Source organism: Diadema antillarum, unplaced genomic scaffold (genome assembly GCF_040938485.1).
Source record: "Diadema antillarum isolate AM-2024a unplaced genomic scaffold, OU_Dant_1.0 scf00000060, whole genome shotgun sequence".
Taxonomy (NCBI): Eukaryota; Metazoa; Echinodermata; class Echinoidea; order Diadematoida; family Diadematidae; genus Diadema; species Diadema antillarum.
In genome coordinates, this window is record NW_027270949.1 from 2,727,300 (window position 1) to 2,752,364 (window position 25,065).

Sequence of the window (25,065 nt, forward strand, 5' to 3'; positions counted from 1 at the left end):
TGTTTATTTTTCACACCTGCTTTCTGTGTGGATTATGGATCCCCTTCCTTCAATTAATATGCATGATTAGTTCACTGTTTGAAAAAAAAAAAATCTTGAGTTTATGGATCTGTTCATCAGCATTGCTTTTAGTATTGTGGTCTCTTGGTAATATGTGCTTGCTTATTTTCAGTTAGTGTAGATTTTATTTAGTGTAGTATTTGGTTATCTCACATGTAGGGTATGTAGACAGGTGAAGGGAAAGGTGTTAAGTGTACAGTGTAGTGTTTGGTGTATGAGCTTTTCTCATGGGTTTTATATACAGTGGATTAATATGGTACTGCTATAGACTTTGCCAAGTACTCAAACATGTAGATAGTTCCATCGAATCATGGCCCATTCCTACCAACTGTTGAAAAAAAAAAACCCCAACAAACATGGGTGTTTGGTATAAAGAAAAAGGCCTTTAATATCAACACGAAACACTATGGCATGCGCTATCAGGTTAAAACTTGAAATGTAGAATCTCTAGAATGATCTTCTCTCTATCAAGTCATGGATCATAGGTTCCCTTTGTTCTTTATATTCAAGCAGAAATCAAGTCCTGATCTATTCTGAAATCATTTTCCCTTCCTTTATGCAGTGATAATTGTTTTTGTTTTTCTTTTGTTTTATACATCTGGGTTGTCTTATTATGCCTCCGCCACGAAGTGGTGCCGGAGGCATAATGTTTTTCCTTTATTTCTTCTGTTAGTTTGCCTTTGATGAAGTTTTTTTTTCTTTGTCATTTCCAAATTGTTGGTAATATAAATGGATAAGACAAAGTCCATTCAGTAGCTTTGAAGGAAGTATTATTAAGTTGCAAGACACCACAGTAGAGGCTGAAAATGAAATTATATTTAACTGTAAATAGAAAAAGACTTTCCATATATCATAAATAGATGATATCATTAGGTACTGTATTTCATTTTAGCCTTTCTCTTAAAGTTATTAGTTAGTTTTCTCTGGCTAGTTTAAGCTATTTAGCAGCTAGAAATCAAAATGCATTAAAAAAAAATAACAGGAAATTCTGGAAATGCTTCAGTTTCACGTGAAATTGCTCTGAAATCTCAACCATTGTTTTAAAGTGGACGCTTTTGTGTAATATTTTTTTCTGGGATGATTAGTCTTGTTGTACTGTATGGTTATCTCCAGATGACATTTGATTGAGAGTAGGCAAGCTTATTTCAGAAGGCAACAGTTTTCAGATATGAATTGTCACACACTTTCTGTTATGAACAGAACGAAAGGAGTATTATTCCAAATAGTCCCAATACCTTGACATTGTGTTAGCATAAGATGCAGGATATAAAGATAAACTGTTGCTTTTATGGACTAAAAAAGTAGTTGTATTGTGTTTGTTATTATTTCTTATAGAATGGGTAGCGAGAATCCTGCGATCTGATTGGTCGAGAGCTATGTGTTCATTTTTACTGGCCGCACGCCGAGTCACAGTGGTAAACATGTTATCGCGCACTTAGCAAGAGTACGCGTACTTGTAACAAAGGTTCGCGCACTAAAGCAAGCGTTCGCGCACTCGGCTTGGCCATGCATCCAGTAAAAACTTATGCATGGCTGGCCATGCATCCAGTAAAAACCGTAAGTACGGGTATGCATGCCCTTTACGGAAAGCCAAAAGGAAATGAATCCAGTAATTTTGTCATCGGGTAACACGATAGAAAACTGGGTTTTTGACCAGAAAATTACCCATTCTATAAATCAAATGACGCACATGTCTTTTCGTGCGTCAGTCGGAATATAGTGTGCATGCGGTAACTATGGAATTTAGCCTAAACCCACTCGGCTTCGCCTCGTGGGTTAAGCATTCCATAGTTACCTTATGCACACAATTCCGACTGACGCACTCAGACCTGTGCGTCATTTGTATATTATTGCCAGCAGGCATAATAGAAGGGAAATCTTATTCTCTATGCCTTTGTATTTTCTATAATTTCTCTTTGCATAATCAAATCACTTGTGAGAGTGTTGAATTATGTCCACCCTGTGTTTTGCTCTTGAAGTATAACTGTACCAATTCCACCTGTTATAGATTATTAGATCCGGCCACGCCCCTTCCCACACACATCCATTTTCATGGATCCCTGGTATTACTGAATGAGGGTCAGGCTTTATTTTCTTTCTTTTATTCAGTTTACAGGGCATGTACAAAGAGGTTGCTGTAGGTTTTTTTTTCTTCTTCGTCTGTTTTTTTTTTTTTTTTTTACAAAGAGGTTACACTTGTATTGCGGGCTTTTTTTTTCCTTGTTTGTTTATGTTTTTATTTCCATCATCTTTAAAAGCGAGTCTATATGTGAAGTCATCAGGTTTCTATAGATTTTATTAGTTTTCTGTGATTTCTCAACTAATATTAAGATGATATCAACTTTCCGTCTGAGTATGCACCCGAACTTGGCATTTCAGAAATGCCCAGATATAAAGTTCAGGAGTAGTTGATATTCCCTTGCACTTTCTTATTAAAAAAATGTATCTCCTGAAAGGTACATAGCGTTTGAATTCACTCAGAATATTAATTGACTGTAGACACCCTGATCGATGTGCATTGGTCTCTTGTTGTCTTTGGAATGACCAGTTTCTGATAATGAAAAAAAAAAATCACAAATTTGTCAAGGACTGCAATGATGCCAGTCGTATTTGACACATCTAACTGCATGTAAATGTGTTAGTATGTATTTCTGTCAGCTTGTGAGCAATGGTGTACCTATAAAATTATGTTTGTAATTTTGTAGTGATTTACTCTTTGTGATAACTCCATGATACTCATCTGTGTGTTGTTAATGCTTATATGCATGCGAGTATGTTTGTCGTGTCCACATGAATTAACCGTATCAGCAATAGTTCATTGAACTAACATCAGGACTGAACTAAAGGAATTCTTATTTGAAATAACAAAACACTGTCCTTTCAATTCTTATTTTCTACTGTTCAAACCATAATATTACTCAAAATTGATTGGAAATATTGTGAAATATTGAGTAAATCCACCAAATTGAGGATTAAATTGAGCCTCTTTCTCTACAGGATGTGTAGCATTTTAAAAATATTTAGAACATGTACAATTTGTTTGCTGTTTTTGGAGATTTGTTTGAAATAAAGGAGGCAAAAAGGCTGTACATTGTAGTCTCTTTCAAAATTCAGATGTTAAAGTTATTTTGTCTGCTTTTTTTCTTTGTCTATATATTTCCATATAAGATGTCCAAATTTTCATGAATGCTTGTGTATATATAGATCTCTAGAAGAATTATAAAATGGTAGTATGGATCCAATCAATTATTGGCTGAGAGTTATGTCATGTGATCAGTCTTTAATTCTGCCTTTAAACCCAACTTGACTTTTCTCTAGGCATTAGTACACTAATGACTTGTACTAACGATTGCATTGCCTGTGTAGTACAATTTTTATGCATAGGAAATTATTTGTGTGTATGATTTTGTGGTTATTTTGTTTTGAGTTATTGTAATTTTGTGTCAGTGTCTGTCTGTGACATCTCGCAAAACTCATTAACCCGTTGAGGACGAGTCCCGAGTATACTCGGGCAAGCGTCTATGGGAAATGCCTGTTATAGCAAAATCAAACCATCCTCAACGGGTTAATACAGCAATATATTTGGTGCAATGGGATTTTTCATGAATTTTTGTTCAGAATTCCATAGCTCATAATTTTTGCATCAGAAGGCTAGGTTTGCAGCAGGAAGGAAAACGTGTAATGTACAATGTAGAGTCAAAATGTCCACCCACACGGTATACAGCCATTTTTCTTTATAGCACTGTGTAGTGTTTGTGCATTTGTTTCATATGTACATTTCAGTGCTTATCTGAGCATTGTCAAAGACAACGCTGTTATCTGTCTCTTTAAGAAAAAAGAAATAGCTAGGGCAGCTGGCTGGACATTCGTTTTTTCAAAGTGGTACATGTTCCATCAAGTGTAGAAATACCTTCACTTTCATTACATGCCAGGGAGGCATTTCATGAAGCAATTTGTCTGACAAAGTTGTCGGACAAATTTGCTCTCAGCCTATCAGATGGAAGGATTTCAGTAGCTTGTAACAGTTTGTCAGAAAAGTATCCGACCAAAATGCTTCATGAAATGTCCCCCAGAAATGCCTTCAAAGCACACTTTACAATGTAAAAGCACTGCATAAAATGAAACAGCTACATTGTAAATGGTGGTCGTGTACATGTAGGTAAGATGATGCTTAGAGAGTACAGCTGAAATTATCATTCTTACCCAGATGAAAGCCATGCATCATGTAAATGCAAGTGCAGGTACAATCATGGGTGCTTCATAGATGTACGCTGTATCTTTCTTCCGGCATTACACATCTCACAAAGTCATAGATGTAGATGGATGGATGATGCATTCACACAAAGTGTGGCAATACATGCTGTGCCAAGCCTCAGTTAATTCATGCTAAGGTTGTGGGTCACTTCAATAGAGTTAGATCATTCCAAAATGGGAGTTGCCTCGGGCATGCATGTTTGCTAAATATATGTGACCTGTTACCATGGCAACCTGATAAAGTCGCCTGACTCCGACTTCCTGATGATGTTATGTTTCAGTTCTCATAACTCCACAGTTTTCCGGTTGTGTAGTACGTAATTTGAAAACTCTTACCTCTTAACGCAGAATGTGTATGAAAGCTGGCAACCATATAAGCACAAGCTTGAGGAAATGGGCCAGAAAATAGGAAGTTGTAAATTCAATATCATCTGTCATCAACATGGTGTTATGAGAAGAGTATTTTGTTTAAATGTAAGTTTTGTAAAACACCCTTAGGCCTGTTGTTTCTTTTGATAATGAAAGCAGGCCATGTTTGCTGATTTTGGAAGATGTTGAATGAGAGATACAAGTAGGTTTGTGATCATGAAATGTGTTTGTGCTAAAAAGTGTAATTTACAATATTTTAAACTCATGTTTAGTACTAATAGTAGGTTTTATATTCCATTGATTGATACATTTATGTGCTGTTCATAGATTTTTCTTTTCTCACTCTCTTTGTCAGGGTAGGGTTTCAGTGTTGTCTCAATTTGAGAACGTTTTCCCTGCACTGATATTAAAATGAACAGATCAAATTTTAGCCTGGTTCTTGCTGCAGATGTTGGACAAGAATTATTTCCAATACCTGAATGTTGTCATTCACAAACAGCATAACATACATGTGAACGAGTGCATGTTGTAATTACTGTTTTTCTCCAATTGGTCTGTGTTTCCACTTGTGCAGTCAGCACATGTATTCGAAGTAATAGATTTAGATAAGTTTAAGATTCTGCAATTACAAATTTTTATATTATAAACTGTCCTATCAAGAGAAGGGACAGGATAGCAAAGTAAAAATGAGTTTTGTCTTGCTGAAATTACGGCAAGAGCGTGAGTTGCACACATTGAGAACAAAAAAGAAGAGAGAAAGGGAGACAGTATTAAGTAATCTAGCAGCGTTCACACTTTTATTTAATAAAACAACTGCAACATTTCAGAACCACAAGCCTGCAACATTTTCACAACACCATGGACAGCTTCAGTCACCATGGGTCCATTTACATTGGCAGTGAAAAATTGAAACATTTTCGTCAAAGCTGCCAAACAACCATGCCAAAAGCTGTACTGTCACATCACCAGAGAAACCACAAAATATAGTACAATCTTTTTTAGGGGGTTTCTTTTTCCCTCAATCATTTTAAAGTTGTGACAGATTTGCAAATGAGAAATGCTCTCACAGAAATATAATGATCTTAGCCTAGTAACTTAGGCTACTTTGTTTATCTCCTCCCCGAAAAAATATAAAATACACTTTAAGCAATGCAGTTTAATAGCTACAGAGGCCATTCTTTTCATCGTGTGATGATCCCTTAACTCTGTACAGCAGGTTGTCTGTGCATTGCATTTCTTTTGACCCCTAAATCTTTTGTTTTGGGGTTTTTTATTGCAGTGTAAACGGGTAGATCCAATATTGCAATGTTTTAATTCATGTCAAAATATTTTATTTTTCCCCATGGAAACGGCCTGACATCAGATTATACAGATGCCTCCAGCACCATACATTATATCATTGCACAAGAACCAGATGGCCAAACCATGTTCTAAAGTCTGCTAAATTATTGACATTCTTGTTCTCATATGACTGTGCTTATCATTAAGTGACATTTTCAAAGTGAAAGAGGAAATTGTAATATTCTCCATATCATTTATGTTACCAGCAGGTGTCTGCAAACTGTTGTCCATTGTTTTGATGTTATGCACCAAACGATCATCTATTGGTTGTCGTAACACTCCTGTAATGTTTGCTTTTGCTGTTGTTGTTTGAATGTGTCGCATTGTGCATTGCTTCTTTTTGTTTGTATTTATTTCTTTGCCAGATGACGATGTCACTGTGTCGTTGACAGCTTGAATTTTTGTGATTTTTTTTTTTTTACCCATCAGGTCAGTGTCTCTGCACTTTGCATACCATGCAACCAATGAGCCAGCATCCATTTTATACATATCACTCTCAGTATTTTAGTCCCAGATGTAAACACTCCTTCAACCCATTCTAACCCATTGTTGGGGTCATTCTAACTTGCAATATCCCTGGTAAGTGCGGACACAAGTCGCAAAAACAAAAAGTACTCATCTGTCTTTGCTGGCGGGTCAAAATGCAGCAGTAATTACGTGTATAAAAAAAAAAAAAAATCAAAGTAAAAAGGAAATGGTAATATACTCCATATTATTCTGTTACCAGCAGGTGTCTGCAAAATATTGTCTATCATTTTGACGTTATGCACCGATGGAATCCCATTTTCTATGCTCATTTTTCCGCTAAAATAAATTAAAAAGGACAAAAAAGGGGTTTTGGTGTGTGTGTTGCTCTTGCGCAACTACAGGGGACTCCCATTAGAACGAAGTCCTCAGAACAAGCAGTTTTCTTTCGTTCAATTGAATTTTTATTATAGCCAAACTTAAAAACTGTCAGTATTAAGGTATAAACAGGGCTCGACACTAACAGTGGCCTGGTGGCCCGGGGCCACCAAAAATGAGAGTCGGGCCACCAAATTTCAAAAAAGGGCAAATTTGGTGGCCCGCCTCGGGGCCACCCAAATTTGTAGAAAAGTATGTCAATAAATTCGTAACTTTTTGCGCTGGAAATTAGCCGTTAAATTTGTTTAAAGGATGGATGAAAAGGATTGAATGAGTGCCTGAGAGTGAGTGTTGCGAGTTTGTTGAAGTGTATTTATGAGTAGATATGTCCAACTTCTAATTCTTACTATCATAAAACTTAAATATTTGACTCTTTAAAAAAAAGGACTTTTAATGTTTTTATTGTTCTTTTTCGGAACACCAAATTTTTCTCTCGGGCCACCAAAAATTTGAAATTTAGGATTTTGATGGCCCCATCGGGCCACCAAACAAAAAAGTTAGTGTCGAGCCATGGTATAAAGATGGTTAATTTTGGACATGACTTTTTGCTTGGTTGTAACAGGAATTTTGTTATAACCTGGTTTGTTATAATGGGAGTCCACTGTATCTTATTTAGCTTTGTGAATTCACTGCCCGTGGGAAGTCTTTGGGTTATGCAAACTAATGGGAGACGTACATGATTCATGAAGTTCACATTTATGCAGGTTAGCAGGATGTGCCGCAGGTTGGTTTGTTGTGTGAACAAAGCCATGCAAGATCTCATGCTGCGGCGAATACATGCGTCTGTTAAAAAAATTGTGAGTTTGTTGCTTCTTGTTTGTGAAAATCTAATGATGCCTCACAAGATTTCAAAGCAACAGCGCTCACACGTGTTTGAGTGACACTGCGCTTGAGTTGTGTTGAAGCGATTTCAGCAAAACTTCGTAAAGTTTGTATTTTCAGGATATTCATTCCCCTGTAGGCTTGAATGGCCAACTTGATGTTTTAATGTATAATACATAAGAATTGCTGTCACAAGATTAGAGAGGGGTTGAGTGTTTCACACAATTATTTCATTGTGAAAGATGAAGACCAGCACGTAACAAACAAACTTCACAAAGCGAGACTTAGAATGTTTAATTTTTTAGTGTAATTTATGTCAAACACTTAAATATGAACATACAAATCTTGTACTTATCATACTGATTTTGTATCAAAGTGTTGATCTTAGCAGTTCAGATGGTGCAATTTTCTGAAGTTGAATTACTGAAAAGCAGTGATGCAAAAGGGATACCATTCCAATGTACTATTTAAACTTTTGTGATTCTAGGAGTTTTTGTTGCCCCTTTGATGATGAAATTTTTTTTTTTTTTGATAAGACACATCAAAGATGTATCTTTTTCCTCTCCCTAGAATTGTGACCATGTCACTGTCAGTACTCCTACACCCCTTCCGCAATTTCGGTCTGACTATGACCAATACAGATGAAATGAATTCAAGGGGTTAACCACAGTCAAGAAACTGTGTAGGGTCTGATTCACTTGTCACATGGGAAACAAGAGCTCTGAGAAATATTATTGCTTAAAAAAGCCAAGCATTCTGAAATAAGCAGATTATTCAAAAAAAAAATCTCTGCTTTCATCTATCTTTTCTGCACCCCCCCCCCCTTATCTGATCCACCTGTATTTAATTCACCTGTCTTTATCTAATCCACCTGTTAGTATCTTTCAGTAGTTACTAATCCTTCTCTGGGATGCATGTTCCTGTGAGTTTATCTACCTAACACATACATATGTCTGTCTGTATTACGCGAGTATAATGTACAATGTGCGTATACTGAACAGTAGACCCTACATTGTACACTATACGTATGAATATCCATATATGAATGTACACCATGGATGCATACTGTAAGCCTACATGTAGGTATGTACACCTGTACAAGTGTATGTTTACTCGTATTGTACAAGGTATTATGGTATATTGGATGTACATATATGAGCACTTAAGTAGCATGAATGTACACTGTATCTGTATGAATGTATGTGCATACAGTGTATGTATGCACACATTTGATATGTAATACATATTTTCCTATCATTTATTAATACTCTTCTTTTCACTCTTATTCCTATCTGTCAATCATTACATCAGTTGCATTTCTTTCCATTGTCTGTTTAAACCAGTCTATTGTGTCTTTTCATTAGTTTATCTTCTTGCTAATCTACTTGAGTATTTATCTGTCTATCTGTGTATTATTAGGGAGATCTGATTTGTGTACCTACAGCAGTCCACAATTCATAAGTCTGAACTTCATGCTTGCTTTAGTTCCTGCATATTATTGATGCTACATGTACCATGCTGGAAACTTTTTTGTACCTCTTCTAGTTCTAAAAACTGATCTTGCAGCTGCAGTACTGTCCCCATCAACCCCATCCCAATGTGCATCAAAAGCAAACCCTAGGCTAACACAGAGCAAGTAGTTTAGAAGCTTATTCCAAAACCATCATTTTGCAACTGCAGTCTGAAGTTTTTGCTAGAAATGATTAGATTGGGGCAGTGCGTCATGTTAGTGCCAGCAAGATGCATTTAGATATTGACATATGACCTGAGATAAAATGTGTCCACATTCTACTATTCATCATCTTCTTTTTTGTTGTTGTTAGAAATATGTATACATGTATCACATAATTCATATTTCAAATACTGATGACCATCTTCTTCCATTAAATGCCCCACCCCCTTTCTCCAGATATGAGAGAGAAAAAAAAACAACAACTCAGTTTCAACCTGCATGTTGATCATTATGGCAGTTTATGTATGTGCTTCAAGGTATGCAAGCAATCCTTTGGGGATTAAATCCATTGACTCTTGTGAGATCACACCCTGATCACCCGTAACCATCCATCAAGCAAAATTAGACCTCACCCTCATTGAATTTCACTTGTCTGTCGTAAGTCTGAGGGACCAGAAAAAGATTTTTGAAGGAGCAACCATCGTATCATTCTTTTTTTTTTCCCCCTCATTCTGTATGAGTGGAGGCATGTTTGTTCGGTGTGCAAAGCTTTGAGCTCAATCTGAAGGTCTTAGGTTCAAACTCCTCCCTGCTGGTGCTTATATCCATGAGAGAGACCATTTTTTTTTCTCCCTTGGCCACGGTGTATAATGGGATACCAGGTTCTTGTGGGGTATTAACGGTAATGATGCAAACCTCTGGTAGAACTACATTTGTATGTGCTAATTTTAAAGAGGCTACCTTTCTGATTATTTGTGTTGTATCATTTGTGGCAGGTTGACCTTTGTGGGGTTGAGTATAATTTTGTAGATTTGATCTGGAGCAACAACTCTATGCACATATTTATTCATGAACAAGTTAAACCCTGAGCCAGATGATGTCACAGAAACCTCAGAGAAACTTTGGTTTCCCTTTGTCGAAAAATGGCTAGGTCACATTATGTCAAATTATTGTACAGGGAACTTCTTTGTAACAAGGACAAAAAAAAAAATGTGTCATATCAGATTTCTCACCTTAGCAGGGCACTAAAACAAATATACACTTTATATCAGGAGTTTGGAGCTAGTTATATGAGGTTTTGTTATATCTGACATCTTTATCATTTTAACTTAAATGTTTGTTATGGGATGTGCAGAAATTAATGCACAGCACTTCCAAATTAATGTGATGAATTCATCGTTCAGCATGTTTATTATACTAGTACAGTGTACCAGTTCATCTGTGGTCTTGTTTGATCTGCCTCATGGGGAAAGTATGGGTATACAATTTGCTCATCTTTCACAACTCTCATCACATTCCAAGTACATACATTGTAGACCTACACCCTACAACATACAGTGTCAGCTTGGCTTACAAATTTATTGATGTGTAATAAATTGTACAAGGTATTGAAAATGTGGAGCTTTGATGGTCCCCCCCCCCCCCCCCCAATATTCAAGAATATGATTTTGGTGATATTTTTTAAGTTGGATTTGTCAGGGTTTATTATTATTATCTCATGCATCTAGTGCGTGCATGTTTGTTGGCTTGTGAATCAGGTGCATACACATTCAAAATTTGTGTAATTCCCAGACTGTATTCAAACTACAATATTACACAATACCATAGTGAATTCCAGCCCATTTATGTTCTTTTTTTGTCCACCTTTTGTTTGTTGATTTCCATGCTCACACTTTCATTTATTTATATAATTATTTGTTTAGAAAATTATTCATGGGCATTCATAGGAATTCACCATTTCAAATGTCAATCATGATATTCATGTAGATGTAGATATCGTATACAATTGTACCTGTAGGCCTATAGGCATAGTTTTGTGTTAATATGAACATGAAAGGGAGAATAGGTAAGCACACACTGAGTCACATTTGAAGATTTCATCATTGAAGTATTTTCATGTACAGACCATTTCAGACATAATGCACATGTAGATTGATTGGATAGAGATTCGCAAAAGCTGTCAAATGCATTCTGTGTCTTTTGTGCAGGTGGCTGCTTAGTGCTGTGTTGCTGTTCTTTTTTTTTGGGGGGGGGGGGTGGGGGTAGTATATTTGTATGCTGTAGAAATAGTATCCGATTCACTGCTTTGTATTTTTCCTTTCCAACTTGCTGCCATATGTCATGTTGCTTTTTTTCCCCACATCTAAAGCTAATATTTTTGTTGGGAATTATTGCTAAATTGTATAATGTATTAAAGATAACAAATCTATATATTTAAAAAAGCACAAACAGTATGCATGTTTACACAAGTGTAATTTCAAAATCTCAAATTTGATTCCACCTGAAATTATAGATTAATTATATAGGCTATTCATTTTGTTCACTTATATATAATTTTTTTTTTTTCGTGCATATAACTGTGTTCTCCTGCTGAATTTTACAGTTTCTTTCACTATGATTACTATAAAGCATAACTAACGTTACATTTAGTAACACTCTCTCAGGTTGTGTTTCAGGGATGTCACTGCTACTCCTTATGGACAGGTTGTAGTTGTTGGGTCAGCTCCGTAGAGTCTTTGTTGCAACAACCTAAACCGAATTGAGCAGATTTAACTCCTTCTGGTTATATGGGCTGTAACTATGTTTATACTTAATCCTTTTTGCATGCTTTGTACACATATACACTGTATGTATATATTTTATTCTTGCATTGTATTTTATGACTTGGGCATTCAGAGGAATCAATTCTGTTATACCTAACTATGGTTATATTACTCCATTACTTATCTGTTTTTTAGTTGTTTAGTTTAGCCTGGATTTTTGTACTTCAGTAATAAAGATATTGTACTTGTGGTCAATGGAAACTGTTGATGTCCTGACTTCGCGTAAATTTGCTTTGGTTGTTCATGACCAATTCATTTTCATTTCTTTGAAATGAAAGTTTAGTTCCAGCAAACAAAAGCAGTACATTAATTCAGGCTTGCTGAACTGTGCTGTTGAGATTATTTTGATGTACTTTATATGGCTGTGGTTCAAACAAACAGTACTAAACAACATGTGTAGATGTCAACAAAATGTGCAAACAGTTTTAGCATTTCATTGTGTATAGATAAACATCCATTTTCATCAATTCCTCATCAATTATTTCTTGCTCCCCTTTATAAATGATTTGGTTCCGCCTTTGATTACATTTTTCTACCCTTGATTCATTGTCTGCAGTTTCTGAAGATGACAACACAGCCACCTCAAGCAACAAGCCCAACACCAAAAGGTTCCGTCGCATTAAGAAGCTGAAGCCTGGTGCCAAGGGTCCATCCCAGGACAACCAGAGCCAGTCTGGTAGCCAGCGAGCTGCCTCCCCGAAGGGCATCGAGGTTCAGCCGGCCCAATCAAGCAACGACAGCAGCAACTTCTCCTCCAACAATTCCAATGACTTGACCCAGTCTCACCCGTCGTCAGGCTCGCGGCACAGCATCTCGCTGCCGCCGATCGCCGGCCGCGGGTCGCAGCTCCCGTCACTGTCAGAGAACGGAAAGGATGCGAACGAGAAGGACGCGTCGAGACGAAAGAAGAAGCACCACCGCAAGCTGAGCCAGAAAGCACTGGTGGACGCTGCGGAGGAGGATGGGGTGGAGGACGGGGAAGGATCAACGGACGCTTGAAGACATCTTTTGTCTGTCAGCGGACAGTGAGATCTTTCCCCATCTTGGAAGGATACAGTCCAACTCTTCCTGTGATATCAGTTCTTTTGGAAGGATAATTTGGGGACTATGCTCCATATCGATGCAGATCCTATGTCATAATCACTCTTTTAGCATCTCATGAGGAAAATCTGCCATAAAACCAAAGTATCTGTATTTCCATTTCTTGTTTAATTGTGGGGGGGGGGGGGTTAATTAGGTACTGACATTTAACATCATTAGCTTTGTGGAGTTTTCTTGACTCAAAATCCATACTCGTGATTGCCTCAAAAGTCTCAAAAGATATCGACAGATACTCAACAGATACCGCTTGTCAAAATGTACGTAGACTCTTTTATCTCTACAGCTAAAGGGTAAAGGACATAAAAAGGCAAATCGCGACAAAACACCAAAAAGAAAGAGAGTCTAATTCTGAGTGGGTTACCTTGGAACTGATATCACAGAGAGTGGGTTTTGTTTCCTTCCTATCTCCTACCTCTCTCCGCCTCGGGTCTGTGGCATAAAGACATAGCACAGATTACCTTTAAATTTGTCACTTTGTTCATGACAAAGTAGCCATGGAACAAAGAAGAACCTCTTTGGGAGAGCTGTCTGTTATGAAAGTGAAGCGTGAGTCACTTTGTTTGGTTTCCACTGTGTTAGAAAAAGAAAGTGCCAAAAGCAATGTCCGAAAAAGGTTTTAAGTGCTTATTTGTCTGTGTGAGATGCACATACAGTCATATGTCTTTATGCCACTATTATGGTGTTATGCTTCCTCTTTCGACAAGTTGTTGAGACTTGTTTAGAGCTATGCACACCTTGAGGATCGAATAAGGTTTATTTTATTGTATGCAAATTATTTATGAATCTGCATAGCTCTAGACATGCCTCTGAGCTAGATGGACTAGGATTTGACATAACTGGACACATGCTGAACTAGATTTCACTTTTCTACCAAAGTACAATTGATCTAAAAAGAAAAGAAAAAAAAAACTGTCTCCAAGCAAACATACACAAAAAACCCCTCAAACAACAAAATCAAATCAATTGAGTGAAAATGTGCACCAAGAAAGAAAAGTAAGAAAAAAAAAGTGAAGTATAATAACACTCATGCTAGCTAACACTTCCTAAAGTATGCACATATGGATTTGGGAAATTGCTACTAATGTTTTCAAGAAAGCAAAGTTACTCGCACTGCTGAACTAAGAAACCAGTGTTGCCAATTTGCCGCTGTCCTCCAAGGGTTATGTCAGGTCCCGAGTCCGTCAGCTAAACTTGTTCGTCACTGATTACAGTGATCGTCTCCATCCGTCCACCTTGTTCAGCTGAAATTCCCATTAAGGAATGTCAACAAATTCTATCAAGTATGAAAAAAAATCTTTTTATTCTGTATATTTGCTCTTTTATTAGAAAGTATTTGAGGAGTAGAACACAAGAGCTGGTGTCTGTGCATTCCTGGAGAAACTTTGCTTTGTAGACTGAATTCTAAAAAGTGAAAACTTTTGTGCAATCACTTTCTTTTTTCTTAGTTTTTTGTTTCCCTCTTTTGTTTCTTCTCAGCCCAGTATAAGGAGGAATTTCACATTTTTGAAATTTCATTGACAGCTAAAGGTTTACATGGCTTCAGCGGAAGACAAACAATTCATCCTTGATTCTGATGGATGAATAAAAGAAACTAAAAAAAAGAAAAAACAAAATGCCAGTCAGAACTACATTGTATGTTGGTGTGGAGCAGATGTTACATCAAGGCCAAATATACTGGTGGATGTGCATTGTACATGTATGTGCATGTTACTTCAAGGCCAAATATACCAGTAGGTGTAGGCCTGATGTACGTGTACAAGATTGTATGTCCCTGCATAATATACAGGTGAATCCCTTTAATGCACATTCAGTGCATAGTCTACACAACACATTTGTTCATGTGCAATGAAGGTGGACTGTATACCCAGGTAAACCTTTTTTTGCTCTACCAGTCAACTTGCTGTCATGTTATATGTCTGATATGCATATAATGACATCACTCCATACAGCTTGCAGGTGATGCTGTGGATTTCCATTCGAATGAGTAGCTGTGTTGTCATCTTTATTATAAATATTTGTGGTGTCTTTTTTTCTTGCTTCTTTGTTACCTACCCCTGTGTCCAGTGCCTTCGTTTGGACACAGACCTTGGCGGTACATTGTATTACTATTCTTTTGTGTAAAATTTCGAAACTGGGATGGGGGGGGGGTATATTTAAAAGGATGCTGGTGGTGACAGAGTTTTAACTGAAAAAAAAAGGTAAAGTAACAGGTCAACATTGCATAAAGCCAATGTGAAAAAAAAATGAAATCTCATTTTCAACTTCTTGAAATAGCAGTGTATGGTGTATTTATTTATATTTAATCCATGTAGAGGTTATCATATATATGTATATGTCTTCAAGCATTCTGTGGTTTCCTATCATATTACCAGTTATGTAGAGAACCTTGGCTTTTCAATTAAAAGCTAACACTTACTGAGGGAACTTTGTTACAGTCAAAACTTTGCAGAAATGTCTCCCTCAGCTTGCTGTTTATTGTGTATTCAAGAATGACTCTTCCTGTTAGGAAAGGGAAAAAAAACTGACATAAGAATCTGCAATTTAAGTCACTATGTCTTTGCTTTTCTCCATGGTCATGTGATATACAATTGGGTACTACAGGAATAAATGCCTTCTAGTAAGATTGGAAATCTGTACACATAAATGCTAATCCTATAAAGCAGATCAACACTCAAAACATGTACATACTTCATTTGAGTAGTTCCATGTCATACATATTGATTGATATCATGATATATCTAATTTCTCCTGTAGTTTGCTTCATTATTTAGTTCGACAATTTAAGACATAGTGTCTATAAAGAACAGTCGGCGTGAGAATGCTTGTGAGATTCATAGTGCGGTGGAACCTCGTTATAAAAGAGGTCAGATATAACAAAAATCCTCTTCTAGCAAGGTAAATGTCGTAGCTTTTAGGAACTTGTAATAGGAAGACTTTCCTGTATTTCTTGGTATGTAACAAGAAGACAGAGCACCACAATTTAGGCAGGCAATGTTGTCTTAAGTACATGTAGATGTGCATTTGCCAATAAATTTTAGGAATACTTTATACATCCATGTGCTTTCATTCATATTCACTTGGTTGGAACAGACTTCCTTTTTATACAAGGTGGTTAGTACCTCTGCAATAATTCCTTCACTAGCCCCTGTAATCATACAACTGCCAACTTTTCTGATTCTGTCAGGTTTTTCTGGGGTCGGTGACTCCTTCACTTGAAATGTTGTAGTATTTCACATTTTATGGGACAATCAGACAAATTATGATCTTTTTCAGTTTAGACTACCTCCTCCATAAATCCTATCTGTAAAACTGGTGGGGCTTTATGCCCTGTAGATGAAATGAGTGCATGTGTGCATATGCTTTGTTACACTCTGTACACTGTATATATATGCTGTATAGGAGTGGGTATGAATGTAAGTCTGCATTCAAATGTCTTCAAACTTGGCTTTGGATTATGACTGATTTTCAAAGCAATAAGTGCGTTCATACTCTGTTGGTGTGATGAACAAAGTTTTCTGTGCTTCATGCTGTCATATTCCATGCTTCCTTCCATTTCAAATCTTCTGTCGCCCCAAATCAAAGTCATGAATAGTTTTCTTCACTACTACTAGCCCTGTACCGGTATCCAAAATTCACCAGCCATCCCACATGTTGGGATGCAGTGTAGATTGCACATACATGTCTTAGTTTTGTTGGCTTCATCACCTGTTAGTTGTCATGGTGATATGGAAAAAGTTCATCTCTCGTTCAATCTGAAACTGATTTGAAAATTTGAAGTACATCACAGATATGCTCATTCACACCTTCCTTGTGTGTATGATAGTCTGGTAGGACTTTTAAGAAGAGCAGTGTCGACACTGAAAGTTATAATTAGAATGAGAGAAAATAAGATGGAGGTATGCTGTGCATGTGCATGTACAGGTAGAGTCACAATGATTGATTGGCTTTCAAAGATTATTATAAGTTTTATGCTTTAATCATCATACTACCTTTTAGTCAATGAAAAAGATGGCAGGTAAGTTTAGAGTCTCTCTTTAGAGCCTACTTTATTCAGATGAAGTGAATGTGAGAAGCAGCGTCTTCTACACATTGTGCGCGGTGATAGGCGAGTACTGTCAGTAAGTTAGGTATTTGTACACAGTACGGGCATAATATTATGCTTTGTCGTGATCACAGTGTAGTATGTTCATTACCCTCTTTCTGGTTTCCAGTCATGTCTTTCATTAAAAAACAAACAAACAAACAAAAACCTTGCAGCTATGCATTTACTTGGTGTGTAACAATTACCAAGAATTTGGCAATATGAATTAATCTAAATTAATTAATACATCATATTACATGTATAAGTAGCACAAATCAACAATATAACTCAGAATAATATTGGAAATGGTACTTTTTCAAAACATTCTCTATACTGTACATTTTCTCCTGTATATGTCAATACACAGGTTCTAAAACAGTAGAATTTACCTCGTAAATACACTGTATCGAATTTCTCTCATGTTTTGATTTGCAATGAAAGATTTGACAGATGAAAAGTACATGTAAATGGAGGTATGCAGCATTGCACTGTAGTGCAGTAACTTAATGTACTAATACACATAGTGTGTAAACCATAATTAAACTTTGATTGTTGTGTGAAAGATAGTGGTCATATCCATTGAATCAGAATAAAGTTTTGTGACAAAGTATGAGACAGTAGACACCCCCATGTAATGGAATGCTATCAGAGCGGTATAAATTTGAACCAAGGCAATTGAGGAGATTTTGGACTAGATGCTGTGGGTGTGGTCCATGCACCTGTCCCTTGGAGACCGCCAGTGGGGTGCGAGAGTACCCCCTCACAGGGGAGACTGGGGCAATATCAGAACAACATAATTTAATATTGAGAAGTAATTTTGACTCCCTACCCTTTTAAACTAGAAATTACAAGAGGAAAAAATTGTTCAGATTTGCACTTTCCGGCAAGACGTTGGACCACACCTGCCAGTAACTGCATTCGGAAGAAACTTGAACCAATCCCATAATTGCTGGTTTTATATGTTAGCAGGTAATCACTCCCCTGGTGACCATGGAATATTAATCAAAATTGACTCTGAGAAATGAGGCAAGACTTGGGAGCTTTGAATTTAGTTAAGATTGTTATGTGTTTACGTACTACAAATGCCTTTGTGCTGGTGTACAATGTACTTTAATACATACCCAATGGTGATCTACCATTTTCGTAGATTCCACATGGGAGTGTGCTTTAATTAGTTCTAATTATATAAAATGTACTACGTGGTACAAAGAGTATGTTACCAGTGATTAAAGTCAGTACATATACCCACTATTTCACTATACTCTACAGACAGTTTGTAGACATGGGCACTGGAAAAGTAACACTTATACAATGTACTAGCATAATCTTCTTACAAATTATGTGGACATTTCATAACCTTTTTTTTTTATACTGTCATCATAATGATGTATTGTGGTACATGGGCAATATCTGTTTGATTCATGAATTTCTAGTACTGTTATTAAAGAATGTAGAACTACTTTAGATCAAAAATGGTGTGAAAAGGCTGATATATTGTGTCCTTCTGGTGAATGTTGACAGGCTTTGACTTGTACAACCAGAGCTCCATTGCTAGAAAATTGACTTGTGAATTAAACGCAACTTCATATCAAATGCAAGTATTGCACGCAACTTACGTTTGATATTTGCATACCATTGCTAGAACAGACTTGCGTTAAATTTTTCGAATTGCATTTAAATGCGAAGTTTCTAGTAATGGGGCCCAGGACTTGTTTCATAAAGCATTTTACAGTAATTTCCAGTTGGGATAAAAGTGACTACCACGAGCTCAGTAGGAAACAACCAATGAGCTTTGAGCATTTTCCGTTGTTTCTATGGCAACTGCATACATCTCTGAATTGTACAGTACGTCTGTTACAAAGCAGGGCCCTGATTGTGTTGACTAGAGGGAAAGTGGGAATGGTACAAGTGTATATACCCCTTAAATATTTCATAAATTTGAAGTTGTCAATTGTGGAAGTGGTTAAATTCACAACCAAGAACCACATAGATGGAAAGATATGAGAAAGGGAAGTACATGGTATTGCAGTTGTATCACTTTTGAAGAGAAAAGTAAGCATTATTCCACCACAGATGCAACAATGCTTGCATTTGAGCTAAGGGAGGCAATGTTTTATCAGTTGACTTGCAAATTCGCAAACACCATGAGAAATCGTCTGCGTATTCAGTAGATCATTGAGAGGAGGGACTGGGCGATCCAATTTGCAGAATTTTCATGCTGGGAATTTTTCTGGTTACAGTACAGTATCTTCATCCTATTGGTACACCTGGCACATCTCCCACAAAAGTTCAACAAAGTCTGGCTCCATGCTTATGAAATAGGCTTAGAACAGCACAAATAAAATATTACCAAAACAACTCTGACAATAGGCTTGATAGATGAACAATGAAAAATTTATTGTTGCCAAAATTTCCTACAAATTGTGCAAAATCACAGAGTTCAGAAAACATCAAAATCACGTATTTCAGTACAAATGACAGTGACTGGTAACCATTTGTATGGCAGGTTCAAGAAATCACTGGAACACGGAAAATGAGAAAAATACATGTACAGTTGTATGCCAGTGTTCTCTGAACTGGGGTAAAATGTAGACCATAGTGAGTACTATTCATGGCGTACACTCAATAACGGCACAAAATTACAATGTACATAAATATTATACATATCACGGGAGCACTTTTTAGAGATAGTGGCCGGAACTAATGTACACGTAAGTAATGAAATCAAATGCATGCTTTTGAGTTTGTTTCACGGACTATTCAAAACGAATGCAAAATAGGCATATCTTTCTCATGAATGCACATTTATTTTTTATGTCTGCTGGTGTACATGATGTGTCATAAGAAATTAATGCAGCCAAATTTTGTATAATCCATATACAGTGTACAATTTAAACTGCAATGAAGTACCTTTGTGAATTCTGGCCAATAATTCTGGGTAGATAGATAACTAAATGCAAATTTTCCTGGTGTGATTGTGCAATATAAGCACATTAAAATCAAAACTTTATAACATTGTTGAGACTTCTGAATAAATAAGATTTTTCACCTCATTTGTGCATACAACCATGTACTTTCACTACAGATTGCCAATAAAGAATACCCTACAAAATGGTACATGTACAAGCACAAAATCTTGCACTACACAAAGAGATTGAAAAACAAAAACTCATAGCTGCACGCTAAAATATATGTTTAGTACAGAATATTATATCTATTTAAAGAAAAAACACTTACAGTGCAAACTTTGATAAATGGAATAAACCCTCTTTTGTGCTATTATTACTTAGCGAGAAGTTAAAACAGAATAATGAATATAAAGTGGTTTGGTGCAGCCACAGTTTCAAATAATGCCATCCTCTCATCCAGCACTACCATACTTCTAAAAAAATGAAACACATACACTTGATCAAACGAACAAATCAGATAAGAACATGAAAATACAGCGAAACAACGCGAATGATACTTTATACATCAATGATGCATACATAAAGAGAAATATTGTAAATTTCACATCTTGCTGCTCTTTCCATACCTCTCTTCTCTCTCACACACACACACAATCTCTCCCTTTATCTCCCCTCTCTCTCTACCCTTCTCTACCCCCTCCCTCTCTCTCTCTCTCACTGTCTGTCTTTCTGTCTCTCCCTCATTTGCTGACCCCCCCCCCCCCCCCCCCCCCCCAGCAGCTTCCAATGGGGGAAAAATATGGCATACACTTGCAATCAAATATAATTATAAACCAGAAGCACAAGATATTTCTGTCCCTGGATAGAAGAGATGTGATCTTCTGGCTAGATGTAAAATGGTTAGCTACGTGCGCCACATATACAGTCATGTACTTGTAACATACACAACTCTTTGCACCTTCTGCAGTCTGGTTCACGAGAGAAGAAAAATGCAGTATTCGTTTTGGAAACATGGCATCACCTATCCATTGCTTTGGCTAAGTGTCAGAGAATATACACTGTACATGGCTTCATAAACCCCTCTTCATACGTAAACAGACCTCCCAAACTATCTGACTGAATAATAGTGGACGATTTGGCTCAAAGGTATATGAGAGGAAGAGCATATCCCATAGGAGTGTGCAGTAAAATTATGAAGAAAAATAGGTAAATCCTATTGAAACAAGAGCTGAGAATGGTCAAAATTCAGATTTGTTCCTCCAAATTCAGAATGGTTGGGGGGGGGGGGGCGGTCTGCGTTAAGACCAAGATGCTCTGATTTGGGGTTGGTTTGTGTGTATTCCATGCAGGCATTGGTAGAAAGTCGGTCATCATTACCTACCACACAGCAATACCTGATCCCCAGAGATGTCACAGCTTGAATCAAACTACAACAAGTTTCACACAATAAGAATGAAGTACTGGAGAAACCCTATAGATGCAGCACTGTTGTCTTCATGCTGACAAAAAAGTAATACAACTGTTTTTACATCCCCTCCCCCTACCACCACCACCATCCCCCCCCCCCCCCCTCGACAAAAGAAAAGAAAAAAACATTGTGATAATGATCATTGATCAATGATAAGGTTACAAGGGGAAAAAAAAAATCAGTTTTGCAATTCACGATGTATCATCAGATGGGCCTCATAAGAAGACATATGAGATTGATGATGATGATGATGATGTTGATGATGATGATGATGATGATGATGATGATGATGATGATGATGATGATGATGATGATGATGATGATGATGTTGATGATGATGATGATGATGATGATGATGATGATGATGATTCCCAGCATCTGTATGGTGCCACATATCGGTTTAAACACATTCAAGGCGCAGATTATGGTCATACACCGTATCATGTTTCTTTACCCAGGGAAGTCTCTTCAATAATGTAATCAATTCTTCTGTTCGGACTAGCCATATTATTCCGCCAGCATTGCCAGAGAATTACCTAGACTCCTGGGTCAATAGGGGTACAGTAATGCACGTGCCCATGCACACTCACACAGCACATACACTTAATGGTACATTGATGCCTGATTGAAAAATTCATTGCTGGGTCCTTAAACTACATGGTTTCTTTGGCTGTTCACTGGTGGAATGTGTTCACTGTACACTTGTACATCATGTTTGAGAGCACAACATGGTCACAGGGTTGCCAAACTCCCAAAATATGGGGAACTCTTAAGAACAACCTGGGTCACCTGAATCTTAAGGGGCAAGAATTATACCCGATTTATGCGGTCTTTATAGTCTCCTATCAAGACACAAAGAAATGTTTTAAAGTTTTCCGGAAGCCTCCTGCTGATAGGGCAACATAGCAGCTCTGTTTACAGTAGGCTGGCTCCACTCCAGAGTTTGCACACAAACAAAGAACAACAAGATATGTTACAGGATTCATTGGTAACATGTCTTTTCATAGCTTCACACAAATCACCCGAGTTCCTAAAACAGTGTATCTTATAGACCAATTTGGTTTGGGTACTGTTTTCATGGTAATTTCTAACTGGGGTGGCTTCAAGTATGCCTAACAAAAGATGATTTATGCACAAACAGAGCAACACACCTGGCTCATTGCACAACCCATTCAAAGTGCTTTAGATCTTCTTTGGAAAGCCCCAGTTATGGCCATCATAAGTTACAGTACTCTGAATCGGATTCATCTATACCACAACCATTACAGTACCTTCAAAATGTACAATCATATACAAGAACCTTAGCCAATGCTTTGTGGATTATGCTGCTCCTATGCTATTTAACCAAAACTTCACAAAATGAGAAGAAAACAATTAATGTGAAGGCATAGAGACTTTTCTGTGGATTTTAATGACGAAACCAAAAGTGGGCAAATCACGATTTTGTACTGCTGAAAATGGCTTCATACTGATTGGTCTCATATCATACACAGACAACAGCTATAAAAAGTAGTACAAACCAGTAACGTGCACATACACTCGCTGCTTAATTGACAGTAGGTGGAAGCCACACATATCTTTGAGACAAGCGCTATTTACAGAAATATTCCAAGTTCTGTCAGCAGTGGATGCACATAAGATCTAGACATACAAACAGCATCAAGGTTTGTATGACAGTAATGGATGTGTACATGTGTAGTAATAACGCACACTAACATAATACAGTAGCTCAAACCCTGCCTGAAAGATTTGGTTATCACACAGGTTTTGAAAATAGGAAACATGCCCATGTATTCTGGGAACTATATTTCACGCACATTGCACCACTTAAGTGTGACACACATTAACTAGCGTCGGCTTACAACTTCTCCAAAACAATATCTCACCACATATATGTCTCTTGCGATGAATACAAATGGAATGACATGCTTGTAGGAGTGACGTTTGAAAACTGACATTAATAAAGCGAAACTGAATGGAATCACTTGCTGAGAAACTGACAGAACTCAGCAAATGGAAGAAAATGTCAAACAATGATGCCATAAAATCATAATCATGGGCAAATGGGAGTTTTGAAATAAACATAACCTCAAAGGAAAGAAATATAATCCTGAAAGAAAAACTCTTTACTGGTTTGCAGTATGGACCTCCCACATTCTCTTCTCTTTCCTGAGGGAGGAATATTCTGAGAAATGTCCTCCTCACATCGACAGCTTGTGTACATTACATCATCAAAGAAAAGTACAAGAACTTAATTGTTTCTATGGCAACCAAGTTTTTATGATCTTAGGATTTAAAAGAGCCTCTTCTTGGCAATACATGTATCTCGCATCATCTACAACAGGCTTGAGCACCAGCATTTAAAAGCAACCTTGTCGAAACTATAGACACCACATAAAACCAGCTAAAAGCAAAACAAGACTCCCACAAGACATAACATTCAAAGTATTTAGAAAACTCGGAAGAATATCAGGAGATATTTGAGTAATGCCATCAACAAATTTTCCTGGTGCAAGATGGCAGTTCTGAGGGAAAAACACAGCAATACTGGTTAACCCTTTCTGTGCCAGGAACTTTGGACAGTGTAAACAATGCCATAGGGTTTTCTGTGCAAATCTGCACTCAAGTACACACAGGCTTAATCTGAAATGTGTCTGCTTATTTTGAGTATAAGTACAATAATCATTGTACAATTAGTAGGCTGAACACATCATACCCTTCCGCATCAAGATGGATGCAATTTTCTAAACCTTCTACTACCAACAGATTTTTCCATTTTCAAGGTACGTAGAAAAGTCATCTGCTGCTTCTTCATATCGCAAATTTATTTTGCCAGTTCCGAAGGCTCATGTACAGTACAAAGAACTCGTGACTGAAATAATTCAGAGGTATTCTTTCTGCTGACGGCATGAAATAAGAGTCTTTAATCCTGGACATTTAGTCCTCAAAATACATATCAAATGCAGACACACATACACCCACACACACATACAGACAGACACAGCTCATAATTCCAAACTGCATATCATCAATTATTTTCTATCACAATCATCCTCTCGCGAGTCCTATGAAAGAAGGCAGAAAGGTAACAAATTCGCCTGACAGACTTGATATAAGACTAACTGAACTTGACCCTTCATGTGTCCATATTCATAGCATAACTCGTCACATGATTTTTTTTTTCCTAGCATTCTGATAATTCCAAAAAAAATCTCAGTCAAGATAAGGCAATACACGCAAGTGTAATAATGCCAGTCTCATGTATCAGAGATTAAAGAGATCAAGATAATCCTCATCTCCAACCACTGCCAGCTGATCCTACAATCTGCAAACACAGCAGGATAAAACCCTTTTGCTCACTGGTATTTCTTACCACTCTACTAACTCCTCCTTGCCAAAGACCATCCTACGTCTTGGATTTTCCTTACTCCCCGTTCACACTCTCCAACATTCTAAAACTCCAAGTTCAATACCATCTGTGT

The 25,065-nt window shown here is 37.2% G+C and overlaps 1 protein-coding gene across 1 annotated transcript in view; it reads left to right on the forward strand.

Annotated features, from left to right (window-relative positions):
* LOC139716025 (uncharacterized) overlaps nt 1-13,023 on the forward strand; it is a 77,983-nt gene extending 64,960 nt beyond the window's left edge. Inside the window, exon 7 of the mRNA XM_071627582.1 lies at nt 12,581-13,023. Within this exon, the coding sequence (XP_071483683.1) occupies nt 12,581-13,023 (443 nt within the window). The remainder of the gene's footprint in view (nt 1-12,580) is intronic.
* Nucleotides 13,024-25,065: the final 12,042 nt, after the last annotated feature.